Consider the following 20,953-nt stretch of genomic DNA (forward strand, 5'->3'; position numbering starts at 1 on the left):
CACACGGAGGCATGAATGAATTTGTTGTGTTTCTCCATGCTCAGATCCGCAAGTGTCAAACAACTTCTGAAATCAAACTGTCAATATGGGTGGGCAAACAATTTGATACCCGCTTTGATTAACATGAAGCTTTCCAACATACTGCGCTGTCTGACACTATTCAGAGCGCAGCTAGAAATGTGAGAACACCGCAATCTATAAACAACAAGGACCGTTGCCGAACAACAGTCTGCAATTAATGTTTAATCCAAACTATTTTTGCCAAAAGCTCTTTGCTGTTCAAGGAAACAATCACTACTATTGGTCTACTATGCTTACTCTGACCTCAAAAGCGTGTAGATAACAGAGTGAGCTTTGCCAATAAATCATTACAGGCACTGCTCTCCAACGCTGCCCTCATCAAGCTGAGTGCCACAAATAAGATTTGTCTCAACACAGATCTAAAATTTCATTTATTTCCACCAGCAGAGAAAGTGAGGATTTCCTGGCAATTGCCAAAGTCGGGACTTGAAATGGGAAGTACTTCCTGCTTTCCCCCCATAAAAAAAGGCTGCAGCAAAGCACAGAGCAAAATGAGGTAGGCAGCAACCCCATGGCCTCAAACCTGAGTTTGAGTGTCATGGTTGCTGATGACACCAAACTGGGAGGTGTGGTAGATACACCAGAAGGCTGTGCTGCCATTCAGCGTGATCTGGACAGGCTGGAAAGTTGGGCAGAGAGGAACCTGATGAGGTTCAACAAAGCCAAATGCAGGGTCCTGCACCTGGGGAGGAACAACCCCATGCATCAGTACAGGCTTGGGGTGGACCTGCTGGAGAGCAGCTCTGCGGAGAGGGACCTGGGTGTGCTGGTGGGCGACAGGTTAACCATGAGCCAGCAGTGTGCCCTGGCTGCCAAGAAAGCCAGTGGGATCCTGGGGTGCATCAAGAAGAGTGTGGCCAGCAGGTCGAGGAAGGTTCTCCTTCCCCTCTACACTGCCCTAGTGAGGCCTCATCTGGAGTACTCTGTCCAGTTCTGGGCTCCCCAGTTCAAGAAAGATGAAGAGCTACAAGGATGATGAGGGGACTGGAACATCTCTCCTACGAGGAGAGGCTGAGGGAGCTGGGCTTGTTCAGCCTGAAGAAGAGAAGGCTGAGAGGGGACCCTATAAATGCTTACAAATATCTGAAGGGTGGGTGTCAGGTGGATGGGGCCAAGTTCTTTTCAGTAGTGCCCAGTGATAGGACAAGGGGCAATGGGCACAAACTGAAGCAGAGGAAGTTCTGTCTGAACATGAGGAAGAACTTCTTCCCTCTGAGGGTGACGGAGCCCTGGAACAGGCTGCCCAGGGAGGTTGTGGAGTCTCCTTCTCTGGAGATATTCAAGACCCGCCTGGACAAGGTCCTGTGCAGCCTGCTCTGGATGAAGCAGGAGGGTTGGACTAGATGACCCACAGAGGTCCCTGCCAATCCCTACCATTCTGTGATTCTGTGATACCTGCTCTGGATAACCCGGGTGCAGCAGTTCAGCAGGGCTGCCGTGCCACCAGACCAAGGCTAGGACACCTGTGGATCGCACGCTGCTACAAAGCAGCTCAAAAGCAGGATTCAACCAACTGCAGCGGTTAGAAGGCAGGACAGACAGTCACAGCCAGGCCTGGCTAGAGCAGCGAAACTCGCAGGAAAGCACACAAGACCCTGTTTCTTCTCACTTCCACAGGCCAGCGCTGCCGTAGAGGCAGCAGTCGACAGAGCAGGTTACACTAGACCTCACTCCAGGGAGCGATTCCAGGTGCCGCTGCGGATGCCCAGCAGCCAAAGGGAGCTGCCCTGCCAAGAGGGAGCACCAGCTCCCGGGGGTCCATCACCAGCCAGCGAACACTCAGGTGGGAGCCGGGGACAGCAGGGCCTGGCAGGCCCCAGCAGACACCGGTGGGACGGCTGACAAAGGCAACCTGTACACCCACCGCTGACCCACCTGCCCCAGTGCCATTTCTGACGACACGGGTTCAGTCGGCGGGCCACTCGAGCCCGACAGCACGGGTCTGCTCACGCTTTACATGGATCTCCTTGGGGCAAGCGCCTCCATCTTCCCAAGGATTTCCTCCACAAGCACTATAATATTACTTTTTTCTTTCTGGGATGGGAATTTAGGAGAACTGGGACTTGCACCCTCCATGGAGAGAAGAGGCAAACAGAGATGGTTATGGCAGCCATCGTTACGGGTGGCTGTCATCAGCCCGTCCTTTTATCTGTAATCTTTTTCAGCCTGCAGACATCTCATTAAGTCAACAAGCTCACCGATGCTTAAAAAAGAAAAAGAAAAATCCTTTGCCAGCTGGGAAATGTTTGGACATAATATTCAAATAATCAGATGGGGTAAAAAATACCATCAGACTGATATCAGGGCTGGCACAGCTGAGCTGAGCCATGCAGCAACATCCGCGAGCATGAGGTCATGGTACAACAACACAGGCAGCAACGCTGGCCCCAACAGTCCCCTGTTCAGCCTGAGACGATTCGCTCCCTCCGCTCTGCCTTTGGCAGTGTGCGATGAGTTAGCTGTGCCAGCTTGTGCTTTTCCGGGTCTGCACCACAGATTATCCTCTGAAAAGAGTTACATCTAACCCAAGTCATTTCATTGACAGGGTTTACTACACAGCCCCACAAAACAAGGTGACGGCAAACCGCAGGACAAGGACAGAAACTTCTTAGACTGGCTTCCACCAACACCAAGATGTCCTGAAGGTACGCCCTGCTACAGCTGCCCCAAAAGATGCACGTTGTGATGAGACGCCGTCAGGACTCGCGCTTCAGGTAACTGCCCGCCCAGCTCCCACCTCCCTGCTCGCTGGTCAGCGTGAGTAAGGCTGTTTGCCAAAGACACACCAACACAGTCTGGGGCTGGGGCCAGGCCAGTAGGAAAGCACCACAAAAATCCACCCTCGAGTGCTAGGAATTGCGCACCAACTAGTTTTGCCACAGTTCAGTCCCAACCACGCACCTGAAGGAGATGGCAACAAAGGATGTTTCAGAGTGACAGAGTAACGTGGCAGCTGCACAACACACAACATGGTCCAGTTACTCACGGAGCCCGGATTTAAAGTTCTTTCCAGACAATAACCTACTCCACTCTTGTGAGACTCCACCTGGAGTCCTGCATCCAGCTCTGGAGCCCCCAACATAAGAAGGACATGGATGTGCTGGAATGGGTCCAGAGGAGGGCCACGAAGATGATCAGAGGTCTGGAGCATCTCTCCTACAAGGACAGGCTGAGGGAGCTGGGGCTGTTCAGCCTGGAGAAGAGAAGGCTCCGGGGTGACCTTAGAGCAGCCTGCCAGTACCTGAAGGGGCCTACAGGAAGGATGGAGAGGGGCTTTTCACAAGGGTGTGTAGTGATAGGACAAGGGGGAATGGCTGTAAACTAAAAGAGGGCAGATTTAGTTTAGATATTAGGAAGAAATTCTTCACCATCAGGGTGGTGAAACACTGGAACAGGTTGCCCAGAGAAGCTGTGGCTGCCCCCTCCCTGGCAGGGTTCAAGGCCAGGTTGGATGGAGCTCTGAGCAACCTGGTCCAGTGGAAGATGTCCCTGCTCATGGCAGGGCGGTTGGAACCAGATGATCTTTAAGGTCCCTTCCAACCCTTACCATTCAAGACCAGGTTGGACAGGGCTCTGAGCAACCTGATCTAGTTAGCGGTGTCCCTGCTCGCTGCAGGGGGGTTGGACTAGATGACCTCTAGGGTTCCCTTTCGACCCAAAACTTTCTATGATTCTATGAATAATTAGCTGTTACAATTCTAACGAGTATGCAGGAGGGCCAAGATGCCTCCTGACAGTATGCTGTGTATTTCCCTCCTCCCCTCCTAGCTGGCTCTCTTTCCTGCTGGCGAAGACACAGAGGGTGCACCTCAAACGAGAGGAAGCTCTTCTGTGGCCTTAGTTCCCCCAGCGACCAGCGGTCCCACAGCCCTCCCAGCAGACAGAGCTCCGGATGCTCCCTGGCAATTACACCCGCGGACTTGCTCAGAACGGTGCCCCCGTGCTGCCCCCGCCCCCCCAGACACCCCAGTGCCTGGCACTGCCGTGCAGGGGACGCTCCCCGATCCCCCTTCCACAGGCACGTGCCAAGCCTGGAGGCAGACTCTGTTGGATCGCTTATTTCAATTCACATCATACTATGGTAAAATAATGGCACTGTACGTCAGAAGCGTGCAACTGAGCCAGACGACAAAGCCGGCCTTCTTAAAGAACAATTTAACATTTCTGGCAAGGGGCAAGGTGAGGAACGTCAGCAGAGACCTTGTGCACCTCCTCGCCGACTTACACCCACTTTGCAACTTCTTCGCAAATTTGGGGGGGGAGAGAGGAGAAATCGGTGACGGATTAGGCAAGAAGAAGTTTCAAAGAGATGCTATTTTCAGAAAAGTACTCTGATACTCACTGCTCCTCTCCAAACAGATTTTGCCAAGGCTGCCAGACTTGGTATTTATAGACCACGAGGAAATCAAGCACTTAACAACACACAGCACTACGCTCAAAGAACAGAGGAAATCATTTGCTGCGAACAACTTTCTGCGCTCAGCAAAGTTTTTGTAAGGCTGAAGAAAGGAAAAAGCCTCTGTGAAATTCAAGTACTACAGGAGGTACGAAAGCAAACGTTTCCCCAAGCTGCAGAGACCACAAGCAGCCAAGCAAGCCTGTTATTTCCAAAGTTGAAGACATCTAATCCAGAAGTGAAGAAATATCAAGACCATGTCACTGAAGTTTGAAAGCAAAGGGAGAGAGAACCATTTCAGCTCTTCTGGGCGTCGGCTCAGAGGTTTTCACTTAAAAGAAAGGCCTGTGTGTACTTTTCAACCATATGACGCTTTTAAAAACGTGTATTAGAAACAATCAGGCAAATTTCTAAAAACCCCCCACTACTATCCTGACCTTGCCTGTCCCAAAGAACTTCACGAGTGCATTCCCAACTAGGGAGTGCTGGGAGAGCTTCACACCACCAACGCCCCGCTGGGATGGGAAAGCGGATTCCACCTTCAGCAGCATTTCCAAAATATTGTACCACGCACACACCAGCAACAACACCAAAGTCTTGTGCCAATCGTTTCAAAGAGCAAAACGTTGAGAGGTCACGGTTATTCCTCCCAGCAGTTCACGATCACGGTGCTACCCGGCCTTCACCAGCCTCCAGCACGAGCCGGGCCGCATCCTGCTCCTCCTAAGCCTTCGTTTACAGCCCAAAACCCTGCTCAGCCCACCACTGAGCCTTGCTATCTGCTGACACCTCCCCAGCGACAGCCTCGGTCACCTTCCTCTGCACCCCACCATCAATCCAGCCCCCTTTTCATCCGCTCCTTCTAAAACCAGAAGCATCCCGAGACAATTTTCACCAAAACACAGACAGCACGGTGTGAAAGCAGCCCCAATTCTGATCCGGGCTTCTGAATAATCCAGAAACACCGCAACCACCGACAGCGACGCAGACAGCAGGCCCCAAGGCTCGGCACGGCCGTGCGGGACAGCCCACGGTGCCCCCGCCCCGCGGACCGGGCTGCCCACGCTGGGCAGGGGGCTCCGAGGAGGCGACCGAGCCCGGCACGGCGCCGGTAACCCCCAGCCCCAGACTGGCCCCCCCGTCACGGGTGACCCTAGACAGACACAGACCGCCCCCCCCCCCCCCCCCCCCCCCGCCCTGAGGGACCCCACAGGGGGAACCTCGCGCCGCCTCCCGGGAAGACGCCTCCCCACCGCGGGAGACCCCCCGCCCCAGGAGGTACCCCACAAACACCAACCCTCCCCCCCCCGCCTCCCTCCCTGCCCCGCTCCCGCACCGCGGGAGACCCCCGGGCACCGCCCCCGCGGCCCCACGCCAGGCCCCACGCCAGGCCCCACGCCAGGCCCCACGCCAGGCCCCACGCCAGGCCTCGCCGCGGCGCGCCCCTCCCCAGGCACAGCCCGCGGTCCCCGCCCGGTTCTCCCCACCCCCGCTGCCGGCTGGGCCGCGGCCGGGCCGGCGGGGTGCGGCCGCCCCTCACCTCCGCCGCCGCCGCCGCTCCCGCCGCGCCAGGCCCAACGCACCCACGGCGAGAAACCGGAACTTCCGCCCCCCCGCGCGCGGAGCACGCTGGGAAGCGGAGTTCCGGCCCTCCGCCACCACACTACCGCTCCCGCCATGCCCCGCGCCGGCAGCGCTGCGGGCGGACTCCACTTCCCGGCATGCTCCGCGCGGGGGGGAGGTGGCTGCCGGGAGTTGCAGTCTTCTGGGGGCGGAGCGGCGGGCTGCCTACAGCTCCCATGATCCCGCGCGGCCAGCGGCCGACCTTGGGGCCGTGGGGCCGGGCCTGGCCAGGCCGCGGGGGCGGGGCCCGCCGGGGCGGGGAGCTGCGATGCCGGGACCGGGACCGGGACCGGGATCGGGATCGGGATCGGGATCGGGGCCGGGGTCAGGGTCAGGGTCAGGGCGGGAGGCGGCCGCCCGCCGCCGGCGTCGTCCCCCCCGCCCCGCCTAGGCCGTGCCGGGGGCTGTCGGGCGGCCCCCGCCGCAGCTGCGCCCCGCCGCGCTGCTCGCCCGGGCCTCCGGCGCCGACGGGAGGAGCCGCGAAGGTCGGTCCCGGCTGCCCGGGGTGGGGGGGGGTGTCCCGGGGCCGGCGCTGCCCCGGGGCCCGTCGGGAGCGGTGACCCCTCCCCGGCGGGGGAGGGAGCAGGACGGGCCCGGTCACCGGGCCGGGGCGTCCCGGGGAGGCCCTCACCCGCGGGGGTCCCGGGAGGGCAGCAGCTGGGCCCGGGGGGGGACGGGGCCCTGACCCGCTGCCCGGTGCCGTCCCGGGGTGCCGCAGGGTTGGCTTGGGGTGGGGGGTCTGGCCTCCCCCCCCCCCCCCCCCGAAGGTGGGGCATCACCTGCGGGGTTGGGTCTGGGGGCAGGAGGCAGCGCAGGGTGAAGCCGGGGCTCGGCCCCCTCCCCGACGGCTGGGGCTGGGGGGCTCCGGGGTCTGCCTTCCTCCCTCCTGTCGCTTGTGGCCCCGGTTCCCCTCCGAGCAGGGAGGAAGGCGCGGGCTGGAGGCACGGCCGGGCTGTGCCCTGGGGGGTGACCCTCAAAGCGGGGGCTGGAGGGGCACCCTGCTCGCAGGGGCTGGCGGCACCGAGCGGCCGTGGCCTCAGGAGGAGCCTCACCAGCCTGGTCTCTTCTCCGCAGCTTGATCCAGGGCGAGGAGGGCCATAAAACCCGCCCTTAGCAAACATGGGGCATCTGGGATCGTCGGCGTGTGGAACCAGCCCCGTCCAGGGCCAGCTGCCTCCCCCCTCGCTGCCAGGACGCAGCGGAGGAAGGCTGAGCCGCTTTCCCAGCGCTCGAGGGAAATCGGGGCCAAGCCAGGATGAAATTTTCTGGGGCCAGGGGCCTGGAAAGAGCCAGGACCGCAGGAGGGAGGAAATCCTGCTGGATTAGAGCGGCTTTCCTGACGCCTCAGCAGGGCTCGGTGCTGCCTGCTGAGCTGGCAGGATTGAGCCAAGGATGCCGGCGCGGCCCCGCTTGCGAGCGGAGCGTTTCGGGAGCAGAGGGGTGACGCCGTGGGTCGCACGCAGGTCCTGCCTCGAGGAATGGCTGCGGATGTCCACAAGAAGAGGAGCTGGGAAGTGCCCAACGGGTCGCTGGCGCCGGGAGATGGGCAGCACGCGGAGCGGTCCGAGAGCCCCACGCCGGGGCTGGCGCAGGGGACAGAGCCAGGTACGGGGCAGAGCTCGCCGCGGGGGTGAGCAAGGGGAAACGGAAAGCGGCTCCTCGTTACGCGGGCTGGGCCCTCCGCAGCCCCGCGGGCAGGGGCGGGCGGGCCCATTGGTGACTCCCCACCAGCAGGACCCGCACCCCTGGGTGCTGCAGGTCCCTCCCTGCAGCCCCCTGTCCCTTTTGCACCCTCTGCCTGCTGCCTCGGCGGGGGGGCCGGACGCTGCAAGGCCCGTTGTTCCCAGGGGCGGGCCAGGAGGGAGCCATGTTCGTGCACACCCGCTCCTACGAGGACTTGACGAGCCCCGAGGACGGGGCAGCGGCGGCGCGGAGCCCGGAGGAGAGGCGGGGGGAGCCGGCCCAGCCGACCAGCATGGAGCAGATCAGCAAGGACTTCAGTGAGCTGAGCACGCAGCTCACGGGCATGGCCCTTGACCTGGAGGAGGAGATGAGGCAGAGCAAGGAGGAGAAGCTGGAGCCGTCCCCGCAGACCACCCGCCGCGACTCAGTGCTCTCTGGGAAGGAGGAGGAGGACGTGACCATGGACGCCTGGCGCATGCACCGGAAGCATGTCTTCGTGCTGAGCGAGGCGGGCAAGCCCGTCTACTCCCGCTACGGCTCTGAGGAGGCCCTCTCCAGCACCATGGGCGTCATGATGGCCCTGGTGTCCTTCCTGGAGGCCGAGAAGAATGCCATCCGGTCCATCCACGCAGGTACCCCCCAGGGGCGGGGGGGGGGAGCGGGACAGGGGGGTGTCACGGCCTGCCCAGCCACGCCCCTGCCACCGGGGGCCACATTAGCTGTCCCCAGGGGTAGATTGGTTGCTGGGGTGGGGAGGCTGCAGCCTGGCTGTCCGTTGCAGCCCCGGGGAGCCAGGCTTACAGGCCTGTCCCCGGCCTCCCCCCCCGGGGACTCCCTCCCGAGCAGATGGCTACAAGGTGGTCTTTGTGCGGAGGAGCCCGCTGGTGCTGGTGGCAGTGGCGCGTACCCGGCAGTCGGAGCAGGAAATTGCCCACGAGCTGCTCTACATCTACTACCAGATCCTGAGCCTGCTCACCTGGACCCAGCTCAACCACATCTTCCAGCAGAAGCAGAACTACGACCTGCGCAGGCTCCTGGCCGGCTCTGAGCGCATCACCGACAACCTGCTGGACCTCATGGCCCACGACCCCAGCTTCCTCATGGGCGCCGTGCGCTGCCTGCCCCTGGCCGCCAGCGTCCGGGACGCTGTCAGCACCAGCCTCCAGCAGGCCAAGGCCAAGAGCTTGGTCTTCTCCATTCTCCTGTCAGGGAACCAGCTGGTGTCTCTTGTGAGGAAGAAGGATCAGTTCCTCCACCCTATTGACCTCCATCTGCTCTTCAACCTCATCAGCTCTTCTTCCTCCTTCCGGGAGGGGGAAGCCTGGACTCCCATTTGCCTCCCCAAGTTCAACTCCAGCGGCTTCTTCCATGCCCACATCTCCTACCTGGAGCAGGAGATGGACCTGTGCCTCCTGCTGGTCTCCACCGACCGCGAGGACTTCTTCACCGTCTCCGACTGTAAGCGGCGCTTCCAGGAGCGGCTGCGGCGGCGGGGGGTGCACCACGCTCTGCAGGAGGCCCTGCGCACCCCTTTCTACAGCGTCGCCCAGGTGGGCATCCCTGACCTCCGGCACTTCATCTACAAGTCCAAGAGCTCTGGGCTCTTCACCAGGTGAGGCGCCCGGGCAACCATCGGGCCAAGGCCGTGGCGTGGGGCACGGCCAAGCCTTCTCCAGGGGGGACTAACAGGGTGCTGTGTTCCTGCAGCCCTGAGATTGAGGCACCCTATGTGCGGGAGGAGGAGAAGGAGAGGCTCTTGGGGCTCTACCAGTACCTCCACAGCCGGGCTCACAACTCTTCGCGCCCCCTGAAGAACATCTACTTCACGGGCCCCCGTGAGAACCTCCTGGCTTGGGTAAGGCCTGGCGGTGGGGTTTGGGTGAGCCCATGTTCTGCAGTCCTGCGTGGTGGGGTACGGGGGTGGTGGCACAACACAGTGCCAGCTCTGTGGACCCCAGGGTGGCCCCCAGCCCGTGCACGGTCCTTTTGGGGGCCCAGCTGCCCCCAGGTACCCCTGTGCCAGGGAGGGGTGGCCAGGGGTGGCAGCGAGAGCCAGCGAGCTCCAGCACCAAGGGCTGTGCCATACACTATCATGAACTCCACAGTGCCACAGAGAAAACCCACTCTGGTGGCAAACCTTGGGGTTCGGTCCCCCCACTTCTGAGCAAACCAGGTGCCACGCGTTGAGGGTACCCTGTTGCCACCTGGTGTCCTCACGCTGGAGCCCTTGTGCCTGTTCCCAGTGCCCATGGGGGGAGGATGCAGTGCCAGCCCCAAGTGGGGCGCGGACATGTGCCCAGCATGTACCCTGCTTTTTTCCCCCCAGGTCACCAGCGCCTTCGAGCTCTACATATGCTACAGTCCCCTGGGGACGAAGGCCGGTGCCATCAGCGCTGTCAACAAGCTCATGAAATGGATCCGCAAGGAGGAAGACCGACTCTTCATCCTCACACCCCAGACATACTGACGGGCATCGCCCGGGACGTGGTGCCAGCTGGGGGAGCCCCCGCTGTGCCGGGGAGCCCGTCCCCCTGGGGAAGCCCGGGCCGTGGGTCCAGGGGTGGCAATGTGGGACCCCAGAGCGTGGGGAAACCCACCCGTAGGACCGTCCAACCTGGGTGTTAGCGGTGGGGTGCACAGCTCCCGGGGGAAGGGGTGAGCAGGACTTTTGTCTGCAGGCAATGCCCCCAGCTGGGGGGGCTGCCCTCCCTCTGCGGCCCCTGCCTCCATCCCTCATCGTGGGGGTCCTGGAGCGGGGCTACCGGTACCCCGGGTTGCCGGAGGGGAGCTGAGCTGAGCCTCTGGGTCCTGCTGCCTGTGCCTGGCACCCTCCTGTCTCTGCAGCGTGGGGGTCCTTGAGGGAGGTGTGGCAGCGCTCAGGGGACCCCTGTGCTGCTGTGCCCACAGGGGCCGGGTGACACCGCCCGGGGGGGGACAGGGCCGGCCTCCCCCTGCCCTGGGAGAACTGGGCTCCCTGAGTGCTGGGCAGCCCCTGGCAGTGCCGGAGCCCTGCCCCGGCGGGTTTGTCCCCTTGGCATCAGCGTGAGCCCGGACCCTTCCCGTGGTGGCCCTGAGCAGGCTGTCCCTGGGTCACTGGTAGGCAGGGTGGTGGGTCAGCCTGCCCCGGCGGGGACAGCGGGGTCCTGCTCACCTCCCCCGGGGACACAGCAGCCCCGGAGAGACTCGGGGTACCGCGGTGCTGGTGGGCTCGTGGCGCTGGCTCCTGGGCAGCGGACCCTAAAGGGGCAGCTCAGGCGCAGCCCCCTGGAGCCCCCCCAGCCTGAGGGAGGTCTGCACCTTGCGCGGGGGCACCTGCCCCCCAAACCCAGCCCCGCGAGCCAGCTACGCCCTGTGTGCTGCCCGGGGGCCACCTCCTCCCCGGCCGTCCCCAGGCGCTGGCGTCGGGCTGAGCGCCCGCAAACGGCCTCGTCCCCACGTTTGTCAGCCGAGCGCTGGGACGGGTGGTCAGGGACGGGCAGAGCCGCCCGGGTGGCAGCCGGCCGCCGAGGGAGCCGGGAAGGACCCGGCAGGGCTGGCGCAGGGACTCTGCTCCCGGATTTACGCTCCTGCCAGAGTGTAATCGCTTGTCTTTGCTCATAAACATTATCTGGACCCGAAGTCAAGTCTGGCTGCGTTCGCGGGTGTTGGGGGGGGGAGGGGGCCAAGCTAGGGGGGAGGTTTGGTCCCAGTCTGGGCACGGTGCAGTCCAGCCGTGGGGACCCGCGGGGGGCCTGGAAGCCAGCGGGGAGCGGCGCAAGGCAGCCGGAGGGTGGGAGCGGCAAAAACCCCCGGACGAATGTCGAAACCGAGTGGGAGACGCGGAGCCGGAGGAAGGAGCTGTTGGGTAAGGCACGGGGGGGCCGGTGTAACCACCGGGCCTTGCACAACGCGGGGCGGGAGCCTGCTGGGGCTGGGGCTGGCCAGGCCAGGGGACCCCCGTTTTCGGCACGTCCAGCCCCTCCTGGGACCGCAGTCCCCCCGGCAGCGTCCTGCTTGGCTGGAGGGACAGCCAGGGCCCGCAGCCCCACCGCCCAACGGCGACGGGGCGCTTGGCAGCCAAACCCGTGCGATCCGCTGGCACGAAGAGCGTCTTCCTTCGTCCGTGGGAGCAGCGGCGAGTCCCGGCAGCGCCGACACCTCCCGCCGCCGCGGGCGGCCCTGGATGGGGCCAGTGAAGGGGCTCGAGGCGAAGAACGGGCACGACCCAAACAAGCCCCACGGCTCCCCTCGCGAAGCTGGGGCTGCCCCGGCCCCGCTCTCGCCCCCCGGGATGGAACCCCCCGTGCTGAGCCTGCCGCAGTCCCCGGAAGGCCGTCCCGCCGGCCGGCAAGTGAGTCGCCAGCGCGGGCAGCTTCGGGGAAGAGCGGTGATGTCGGGCGTCGGGGCGTTGACGGCCCCTGGTGCCGCCGGCCGAGGGGTCCTGCGCGCACCCCGGGATGCCGGCAGCCCCCTCCCAGCCCCGGGGACCCTCCGACGGCTCGGCGTGGGGCTGCGGTGGGCACCCAGGGCACCCCGCCAGCCCTGTGCCGGGGGTCCCCCATTCTTGCCCTCCCACCTGAGCTTGTCCCCCCCCGGGGTGCCCAACACCGCTGCGGGTCCCACACCCCCCTGCCCCCCCCCCCCGAGCGGCCCCGACCCCCGGCTGTGCCCGCCGGTGCCGGCCCTCGGGGAGCCCCGCAGCGCCCGGTGGCAGGGCCCGCCCCGTCCCGCCCCGTCCCGCCCCGTCCCGCCGGCCCCGTCCCGGCTCGGCACGGGTCGGCACGGCTGCGCCCAGGTGAGAGCCCGGGACGGGACCGGGACCGGCACCGGCACCCGGGAGCGGGGGGGTTAGGGAGGGGGTACGTCGGGGTTCCGACGGGCTGGCGGGGGGCTTGCCCCGGTCCCGCGGGGATCCCCGTGTCCCCGCTGCTGTCCCGGGGGGCTGGCGGGGTCCCCATCGCCCGAGGTCCCCATCCTCGGCCCCAGAAGGAGGCTCAGCGGGGGCCGTGTGGGGCAGGGGGTGTCCCCGGGGGCAGCTGAGGGTCTGGGGGTGGCGGCAGGCGGGGTTCGGCCCCCCGCTGCGGGCAGCTCGCGCCCGTGGGGTTTGGGGAGAGGTTTGGTGCAGCCGACGGCCCTCCGGCAGCACCCGCCTGGCCGCGGCGGACCCCAGCACCCCGCATGCTGCCCTGGCACCCTCCCGCAGCGGGCAAACCCCTTTCTCCTGTATTTTGGCAGATGCGATGGTGACCCGTCCTCCGCGTGTCCCGACCCGGCTCGGTGCCGAGCGCCGGCGATAACCCGGCAGCGGGCAGCATGGGGCCATCGTGCCGCGCGTGCCTCTTGCTGGCGCTCGCCCTGGCCGCACTGGGCACTGGTGCTTGGCAGTGCCCCCGCATCCCTTACAGCTCCACCAGGAACTTCTCCATCCCCTACGCGCTGCCCAGCCTCGACGCCGGCAGCCCCGTGCAGAACGTCGCCGTCTTCGCCAACCCCACTGGCGCGGCCACCATCTTTGTGGCCGTCCGCAACCGCATCCTGGTGGCCAGCCCCGAGCTGCGCCTCCTCGCCGTCCTCGTCACCGGCCCGGTGGGCAGCGCCGAGTGCGAGATCTGCCGCCTCTGCCCGGCTGCCACGGACGGCCCCGAGGACACGGACAACGTCCTGCTGCTGCTGGACCCGCTGGAGCCGTGGCTGTACAGCTGCAGCACGGCGCGGCGCGGGCTGTGCTACCAGCACCAGCTGACGGTGCGGGACGGCGGGGTGGCCATCACGGCCACGCGCTGCCTGTACTCGGCCGCGGGCAACAGCCCCACATCCTGCCCCGACTGCGTGGCCAGCCCGCTGGGGACCAGTGCCACCATCGTGGCCACCTCCTACGCCTCCGTCTTCTACCTCGGCTCCACAGTGAACAGCAGCGTGGCGGCGCGGTACAGCCCGCAGTCAGTGTCCGTCCGCAGGCTGAAGGGCACCTTGGACGGCTTTTCGGATGATTTCCAGTGGCTGACGGTGCTGCCGCGCTACCGGGATAACTACACCATCCACTACGTGCACTCCTTCGCGGACGGGGACCACGTCTACTTCCTGACGGTGCAGCCGGAGCAGCCGGGCTCGGCGGCGTACCACACGCGCCTGGCGCGGCTCAGCACCCACGAGCGTGACCTCCGCCGCTACCGCGAGCTCGTCCTCGACTGCCGCTTCGAGTCCAAGCGGCGGCGGCGGCGGCGCAGCGGTGAGGGGGACGCCGAGCGCGACGTCGCCTACAACGTGCTGCAGGCTGCCCACGCGGTCCGGCCCGGCGCCCGCCTGGCCCGTGAGCTGGGCATCAACGACACCGACACGGTGCTCTTCGGTGCCTTCGCCGAGAGCCGGCCGGAGAGCCGGGTGCCGCGGGAGAACTCGGCCGTCTGCGCCTTCCCGCTCCGTCTGCTCAACCGGGCCGTGGAGGAGGGCATGGAGAAGTGCTGCGGCACCGGGCACCCGCCGCTGCTGCGGGGGCTCAGCTTCTTCCAGCCGGTGGAGTACTGCCCGCACAACGTGAGTCCTCCGCCCCGTGCCGCGTCCGTCTCGGGGGGCTGGGGGTCAGCTGGGATGCCGGGGGTGGGTCTGGGACACTGGGAAGTGCCAGTGAAGCGTTATGGACAGGGGTTGGGTTGGGCAGGAGGAGAGCGGCGTCGCCCAGGCCTGAGTCCACCCGACGCCCGTGGCAGTGGCCATCGCGTTTCACCAGCCACGGCCGCGCCGAGGAGGCAGGGTGCCGGCGGGGACCCGGCCGCGCTCCCCACCCCGGGCACCCCGAGCCGTGCGCTGCACACACGTGTCCTGGCACGTGGGCGCACCGCCGCTTGCCAAGAGTCCCTCTCCTCGCCGCGGCTGCCCCGGGGAGCGCCAGCTCTGGCCCCCACGGTGGCCGTCCCAGGGCTGTTGGGGGCCACCCTCTCCAGCATGTTTGTGTCTGCAGGCGACGGGGAAGCCCCGGGGCCTCGGTGCTCCCCGGGCCGGGGTGCGCAGGGTGCGCGGCCGCTCCCTCCTTCCCTCCCCCGGCCCCGTGGCCGCCGCCTTCGCTGGGCAAATAAAGCGCAGGCGGAAGCGCAATTAGTCACTGGGGTTTCTCGCCTGGCGCAGCCGTGGGGCAGGAACGCCGCGTCCCAGGGACAAGCTCCGGCATGGCCGGGATGGGGACGGAGGGGAGCCCTGGCAGGGCCCCTTCTGCAGGCAGGGCCCCGCCAAGCACCCGTGACACGAGTTTCGGTGTTCTCAGCCAGGCGCGGGGTGAGGCGCGGCCAGATCCCCTGCTCGTCTCACGCACGGAGCAGACAGCTCACTGCCGCTGACGCACGCCGCTGGCGGGGCGCGCCGGGAGGGGACCCCGCGCGTCGCTGGGGCCAGGGGGGACCCCCCAGCGCCCGGCGCCCCCCTTCACCCCCAGCCCCTCACCGAGCCCCGGGATGCAGAGGGCCGGCTTTGGGGTGCCCACCCCGCGGTGCCGGTGCCGATAACCACGTCCAGCTGGGGCGGGAGGGGAGGGCAGGATCTGACGCCACGCGGGGGCAGGGGGGCTGCGGATGTGTTTTTTTCCCCAAAATTATTCCCAGCCTGGAGGGATGCTTCCCAAGACGTCTCATGGCGGGAGCTGGTGCCCACCCAGGGGGGTACGGGGCGGTCGGCGTGCCGGGGCTGGCTTCGAGGCACCCACCCCACTCTCGGCCGCAGGTGAACCTCTCGGCGCCGGTGGCCAACACCAGCTGCTGGCACCAGCCCACCCTCGTCCCCGCCGCCTCCCACAAGGTGGACTTGTTCAACGGGCAGCTGGCCGGCGTCCTCCTCACCTCCATCTTCGTCACCGCCCTGGGGGACGTCACCGTGGCCCACCTGGGCACGGCAGAGGGACGCATCTTCCAGGTGGGATGGGGGAGTGGGAGGGGTGGGGGGCTCCTGGCGGGGCGGGGGGCACGCTCAGCCCCCGGCTCTGCCCTGCTGCAGATGGTGCTCCAGCGCTCCAGCTCCTACCCCCTCACCTTGGCCAACTTCTCCCTGGGGGAGCCGGGACCGGTGCGGGGTGCCATGGGGCTGCAGACCCACTCGCTGTTCTTCGCCGCTGGCACCAAGGTGAGCGGGGGGCCCGGGGAGCGTGGGGCAGGCGCCGAGCCCCGCGCTCCCCGCTCGCCTCCGCTCTCCGTCCCCAGGTGTGGAGCCTGAACGTCACCGGCCCGGGCTGCCGCCACTTCTCCACCTGCCAGAGCTGCCTGCGCGCCGAGCGCTTCATGGGCTGCGGCTGGTGCGGGGACAGGTGCGCGCGACGCCACGAGTGCGACGGCCCCTGGGCCCAGGACAGCTGCCCGCCCGTCCTCACCGACGTAGGTCTGCGCCGTGTCCCCCCGCTCCCCGCAGCTCCCGGGCACTCCCGGGCACTCCGGTGGGGAGGGAGGTGGCACGTGGGGTGGTGTGTGGTGGGACCTCTGCTCTGTCCGGAGACACCTTTACCCCCGGGATGGACATCTCGCCCCCTGGGGAAGGGGCTTTCTGGACCTGCGGCCGTCACCGGGCTCTCGGGGCGACGCGGGTGCCTCCCCTGCAGTTCCACCCCCGGAGCGCCCCGCTGCAGGGCCGGACGCGGGTGACGCTCTGCGGCATGACCTTCCGCTCCCACCCGGACCCCGACCCCCGCCGCAGCCACCCCAGCACCTCCCAGGTCACGGTGGGACGGCGGGGCTGCCGCGTGCTGCCAGAGGAGAGCCGGAGCCACAGGTACATGGCAATACTGGGGGGGGTCACGGCGGCAGAGAGGGGTCCGGGGCTGACCCCCATCACCCCCCTGCAGACCCCTGCCCACCTCCCGCCTCAAGGACTTTGTGAACGTGCTGGTGTGTGAGCTGGAGCCGGGGGGCCCGGCGGTGGCGGAGGGCCCAGCCGACGTGGTGCTCACCGTGGAGGAACCCGCCAGACCCTCCGGCTTCCACGTCCACGGCTCGGCCACCCTCGACGGCTTCGTCTTCGTGGTACGGCCCCTGCTGTGCTGGGTGGGGGGGGAGGTTGGCTCACCTGCCCGCCCACCCCGCTGACCCTTTCTCTGGCCAGGAGCCCCGCATCAGCGCCCTGCACCCCCCGTTTGGCCCCCGGGGGGGTGGCACCCTCCTCTCGCTCCGTGGCACCCACCTCTCGGCCGGGAGCAGCTGGCTGGTGATGGTCAACGGCTCCGAGTGCCCGCTGGCCGAGCAGCCCAGGTACCCCCTGTCCCAACCCTGCCGGGCATGGCGGGGTCCCTGGCACGGCAATGGGCATGGGCACCCCCTGCGGTCCCGCTGTCCCCTCCAGCCATGGCCACCGTGTCCCCAGACAGGGCGACGAGGTGATTCGGTGCACGGCTCCCACCGCCGATGGCCTGGGCGCAGCCTGGGTGACCCTGCGGATCGACGGCGAGGAGTTCCCGGCCCCCCTGCCCTTCCAGTACCGCCCCGACCCCTTCGTTTCAGCCGTCGTCCCCAGCTGCAGCTATGAGTGAGCACACGGGCTCCCTACCCCTGGGGGGGACACAGCCCTGGCCCCCCCATGGCCCCTGGCTGGGCTGGGTGAGGTGCTGGGGACCATGGGCACCCCGGGGATCACCAGCACCCCAGGGACCACCAGCATCCTGGGGACCACCCCAGGGACCTCCGGTGCCCTGGGGACCACGGGCACCCTGGAGACTGACACCTGCCCGCTGCAGGGGCTCGATGCTCACCATCGTCGGCACCCACCTGGACTCGGTGTATCGCGCCAAGATCCACTTCGAAGCCAGCGGCGTGAGGACCAAAGCCATGGTAAGCGCTGGGGCGGGAGGCAGTCACCCCCTGCCCGCCCCGTCCCCGGGCGCCATGCTGTGCCGTGCCGCGCCGGCACCCAGCGTCCCCCCGCCCGCAGGAGTGCGAGGGCCCGCGGGCGCCGGAGCGGCTGCTGTGCCGCAGCCCGGCCTTCCCCTTCGAGAGCAAGGTGGAGACGGCGCTGGGGAACCTGAGCGTGCTGCTGGACGGCACCGCCGGCCGCTGGCTCTTCCGCCTCCGCTACTACCCCCGGCCCCAGGTCATCCCCTTGGAGCAGGAGGGCAGGCGCCTGCGCCTCAAGCCCGGCGACGACGAGATCGAGGTGCACGTACGTGGGGGTGAGCCAGGGCAGGGGGTCCCCACCGCCGGGACCCCCGGGCTCAGCGTGCTCTGTCCGGGCAGCAATTGGGGCTGGACGCCGTGGCCGCCTGCATGAACATCACCATGATGGTGGGGGGCCGGGACTGTCACCCCAACGTGCTGAAGAACGAGGTGACCTGCCGCCTGCCCCGCGAGATGCGCCTGCCCCCGGCCGGGGCCCCCGTGGAGGTAGGCACCCGCCAGGTGGGCAACCCCAACCCTGAGCATCTCTCACCCCGCTGAGCCCCCCGCTCCCCCAGATCTGCGTGAACGACGCCTGCGAGGCGCTGGGCTGGGTGCTGCCCCCCCCCGCCTCGCTGGACCTGGCCACCAGCCTGGCGCTGGGCACCGGCGTCGCCGTCCTGCTCTGCTGCGTCCTGATCGCCGCGCTGCTCCGCCGGCGCTGGGGGAAACGCGGGGGTGAGTGCCGCGCTCGCCGGGCACCCCGCTGCCCGCCGGCCCCCCGCCCGCCACCCACCCCGCTGCCGCCCGCAGGGACCGAGAACCTGGAGCTGCTGGCGCAGCCCGGCCGCGGCGAGACCCCCGCCACCACCCAGCGCCCCGGTGTCGACTACAGGGAGGTGCTGGGTAAGTGGGTGCCGCTGACAGGCGGTGGGGTGCCGGGTGCTGCCCACCCCTCACCCTGCCTCCGCCTGTCCCCGGCAGTGCTGCCCACGGCGGGCAGTCCCGGCCCCGCGGGGCCGCGGGCGCGCTTCGCCGGTGCCGGTGCCGGTGCCGGCGTGGCGGGCGGCGGCTCCCCCGTGCCCCTGCTCAGGACCACGTCCTGCTGCCTGGAGGACCTGCGGCCGGAGCTGCTGGAGGAGGTGAAGGACATCCTCATCCCCGAGGAGCGGCTCGTCACCCACCGCCACCAGGTCATCGGCAAAGGTGACGCCGCACCCCGGTTTGGCGGTGGCATCACCCGCTGGCGCCGAGTGGTGCCAGCTTCGCGCCGCCTGTCCCCGCAGGGCACTTCGGCAGCGTCTACCATGGCACCTACACGGACCCACTGCTGGGGGACCTCCACTGTGCCGTCAAGTCCCTGCACCGTGAGTAGCACCCGCTCCCATGGCGCGGCCCCACGGTACGGCACGGCGAGCGGGGCACCCCACGGCTCGGCTCTCGGCAGGCATCACAGACCTGGAGGAGGTGGAGGAGTTCCTGCGCGAGGGGATCCTCATGAAGAGCTTCCACCACCCCCAGGTGCTCTCGCTGCTGGGGGTCTGCCTGCCCCGCCGCGGGCTGCCCCTCGTCGTCCTGCCCTACATGCGCCACGGGGACCTGCGCCACTTCATCCGCGCCCAGGAGCGGGTACGCGGGCACCCGGGGGTGGGGAGGGGGGGCTGGGGTCACCCCACTCACTGCTCCCACCCCGCAGAGCCCCACGGTGAAGGAGCTCATCGGCTTCGGGCTGCAGGTGGCCCTGGGCATGGAGTACCTGGCCGAGAAGAAGTTCGTGCATCGGGACCTGGCAGCCAGGAACTGCATGTGAGTGCGGCCATGCCCGCCGGAGCCCCGCCGTGGGGTCACCCAGCAGGCCTGGGGCTGCTGCCCGGTGGCCCATCCCCCCCAGAATGGTGTCCCACAGGCTGGACGAGACGCTGACGGTGAAGGTGGCCGACTTTGGGCTGGCGCGGGACGTGTTCGGCAAGGAGTACTACAGCATCCGGCGGCACCGCCACGCCAAGCTGCCCGTCAAGTGGATGGCGCTGGAGAGCCTCCAGACCCAGAAATTCACCACCAAGTCGGACGTGGTAGGCATGGCCCCCATCCCCGTCCCCCAAGCCCTGTCCCCCTCCCGCCCGCCCGCCCGCCCACGGCGGCTCTCTGCTCGGCAGTGGTCCTTCGGGGTGCTCATGTGGGAGCTGCTGACGCGGGGCGCATCGCCGTACCCCGAGGTGGACCCCTACGACATGGCCCGCTACCTGCTGCGGGGGAGACGCCTGCCGCAGCCCCGCCACTGCCCCGACACCCTGTGAGTGGGGCTGGGGGGCGGGCAGGGTGGCAGGGGGGGTGCCGGCGCTGACGGGGGTGTCGGGGCAGGTACGAGGTGATGCTGAGCTGCTGGGCGCCGGCGCCCGAGGAGAGGCCGTCCTTCGCGGGGCTGGTGGGCGAGCTGGAGCGCGTCCTGGCCGCGCAGCAGGGCGAGCACTACGTCAACCTGGCCGTCACCTACGTCAACTTGGAGCGTGGTCCCCCCTTCCCCCCCGCCCCCCCAGGGCAGCTGCCCGAGGGCGAGGATGAGGAGGAGGAGGATGAAGAGGAGGAGGAGGATGAAGAGGAGGAGGAGGACACAGCCTTGTGCTGATGGGGTGCCCTGCACCGTGGGGGCTCACAGACCCCCAAACACCATGGGCACGCTCCCCCCATGGGGGCTACAGGGCTCAGCTGGTCACCGTGGGGCTCCGTCCCTATGGGACAGGCGCTGGGAAGCAGCGGGGTGCTGTGGGGTGCTCTCCCACGGCCCACACCCGGACCTTGATGGGTGCTCCGCAGGCTCGGTCCCACGCCGGCGGGGTGCCGGGGGGCTCCGTCCGGCGCTGGATGGGTGCTGGGGGGCTCAGCCCCCCACCCGTGAGGCTGTGCCATGGGACCCGGGGCTCAGCCCCCCACCCATGAGGCTGTGCCATGGGGCTTGGGGCTCAGCTCCAGTGGATGCTGTGGGGTGTCCTGACCCCCCCAAGTTCCCGTGGGGTTTCCAGCCCCTCAAATCGCTCATTAAAGCCTCGTTATATTTTTTTCCCGGGCTGGGGCCGTGTCTTTGGGGGGTCCGTGCCCGGCATTGGCAGCGGCCCTGTCCCCCTGCATTGGGGGATGGGGGTCCTCACCCCAGGTCCCCACACCCCGAGGGTACCCACCTCGCGGGGGACGTGGGTGAGGGTGCACCCCCTGTTCTGGTGCCAGCCATGGGAGGGCACCTGCACACCGGTGCTGGCATGGACACCCCAGGCACCGTCCCCCAGTTCCTGCCACATCGGGACCACCTACGGACCCTGGGCCTGGGGGATCCAGGCGTCTGGGAGGCAATGCCAGC

General features: G+C 67.1%; 3 protein-coding genes across 3 annotated transcripts in view; 2 read left to right on the plus strand and 1 right to left on the minus strand.

Moving 5' to 3' along the window:
• The window catches only part of RBM6 (RNA binding motif protein 6), a 59,990-nt gene extending 53,912 nt beyond the window's left edge, over nucleotides 1-6,078 (minus strand). The window contains exon 1 of the mRNA XM_075432354.1: nucleotides 6,018-6,078. The gene's annotated coding sequence lies outside the window, so the exon portion shown is untranslated. The remainder of the gene's footprint in view (nucleotides 1-6,017) is intronic.
• A 362-nt stretch (nucleotides 6,079-6,440) lies between these two features.
• On the plus strand, nucleotides 6,441-11,401 carry MON1A (MON1 vesicular trafficking associated A). Its single transcript, XM_075432931.1, has 6 exons — nucleotides 6,441-6,585; nucleotides 7,564-7,705; nucleotides 7,948-8,415; nucleotides 8,630-9,395; nucleotides 9,491-9,638; nucleotides 10,110-11,401. The coding sequence occupies exons 2-6, from the start codon at nucleotides 7,579-7,581 to the stop codon at nucleotides 10,248-10,250; spliced, it is 1,650 nt and encodes a 549-aa protein (XP_075289046.1). The 5' UTR covers nucleotides 6,441-6,585; nucleotides 7,564-7,578; the 3' UTR covers nucleotides 10,251-11,401.
• Nucleotides 11,402-11,692: 291 nt separating this feature from the next.
• Nucleotides 11,693-20,658, plus strand: MST1R (macrophage stimulating 1 receptor). The gene is made up of 21 exons (XM_075432934.1): nucleotides 11,693-12,113; nucleotides 12,998-14,296; nucleotides 15,473-15,661; nucleotides 15,743-15,868; nucleotides 15,946-16,116; nucleotides 16,338-16,507; nucleotides 16,581-16,758; nucleotides 16,838-16,983; nucleotides 17,096-17,257; nucleotides 17,466-17,559; nucleotides 17,660-17,887; nucleotides 17,962-18,108; nucleotides 18,180-18,339; nucleotides 18,415-18,507; nucleotides 18,586-18,807; nucleotides 18,888-18,968; nucleotides 19,049-19,230; nucleotides 19,298-19,407; nucleotides 19,508-19,673; nucleotides 19,758-19,894; nucleotides 19,963-20,658. Exons 2-21 carry the CDS (start codon nucleotides 13,076-13,078, stop codon nucleotides 20,225-20,227), a joined length of 4,248 nt encoding a protein of 1,415 aa, XP_075289049.1. The 5' UTR covers nucleotides 11,693-12,113; nucleotides 12,998-13,075; the 3' UTR covers nucleotides 20,228-20,658.
• The last annotated feature ends 295 nt before the right edge of the window (nucleotides 20,659-20,953 follow it).

Source organism: Opisthocomus hoazin, chromosome 11 (assembly GCF_030867145.1).
Source record: "Opisthocomus hoazin isolate bOpiHoa1 chromosome 11, bOpiHoa1.hap1, whole genome shotgun sequence".
NCBI lineage: Eukaryota > Metazoa > Chordata > Aves > Opisthocomiformes > Opisthocomidae > Opisthocomus > Opisthocomus hoazin.

Coding starts and splice junctions, on each gene's coding strand:
- MON1A (XM_075432931.1), top strand. CDS start 7,579: ATGGCTGCGGATGTCCACAAGAAGAGGAGCTGGGAAGTGCCCAACGGG. Junction 8,416..8,629: donor CATCCGGTCCATCCACGCAG/GTACCCCCCAGG, acceptor CCTCCCGAGCAG/ATGGCTACAAGGTGGTCTTT. Junction 9,639..10,109: donor GTGAGAACCTCCTGGCTTGG/GTAAGGCCTGGC, acceptor TTTTCCCCCCAG/GTCACCAGCGCCTTCGAGCT.
- MST1R (XM_075432934.1), top strand. CDS start 13,076: ATGGGGCCATCGTGCCGCGCGTGCCTCTTGCTGGCGCTCGCCCTGGCC. Junction 16,984..17,095: donor CCGCTGGCCGAGCAGCCCAG/GTACCCCCTGTC, acceptor CCGTGTCCCCAG/ACAGGGCGACGAGGTGATTC. Junction 18,969..19,048: donor TGCCGTCAAGTCCCTGCACC/GTGAGTAGCACC, acceptor GGCTCTCGGCAG/GCATCACAGACCTGGAGGAG.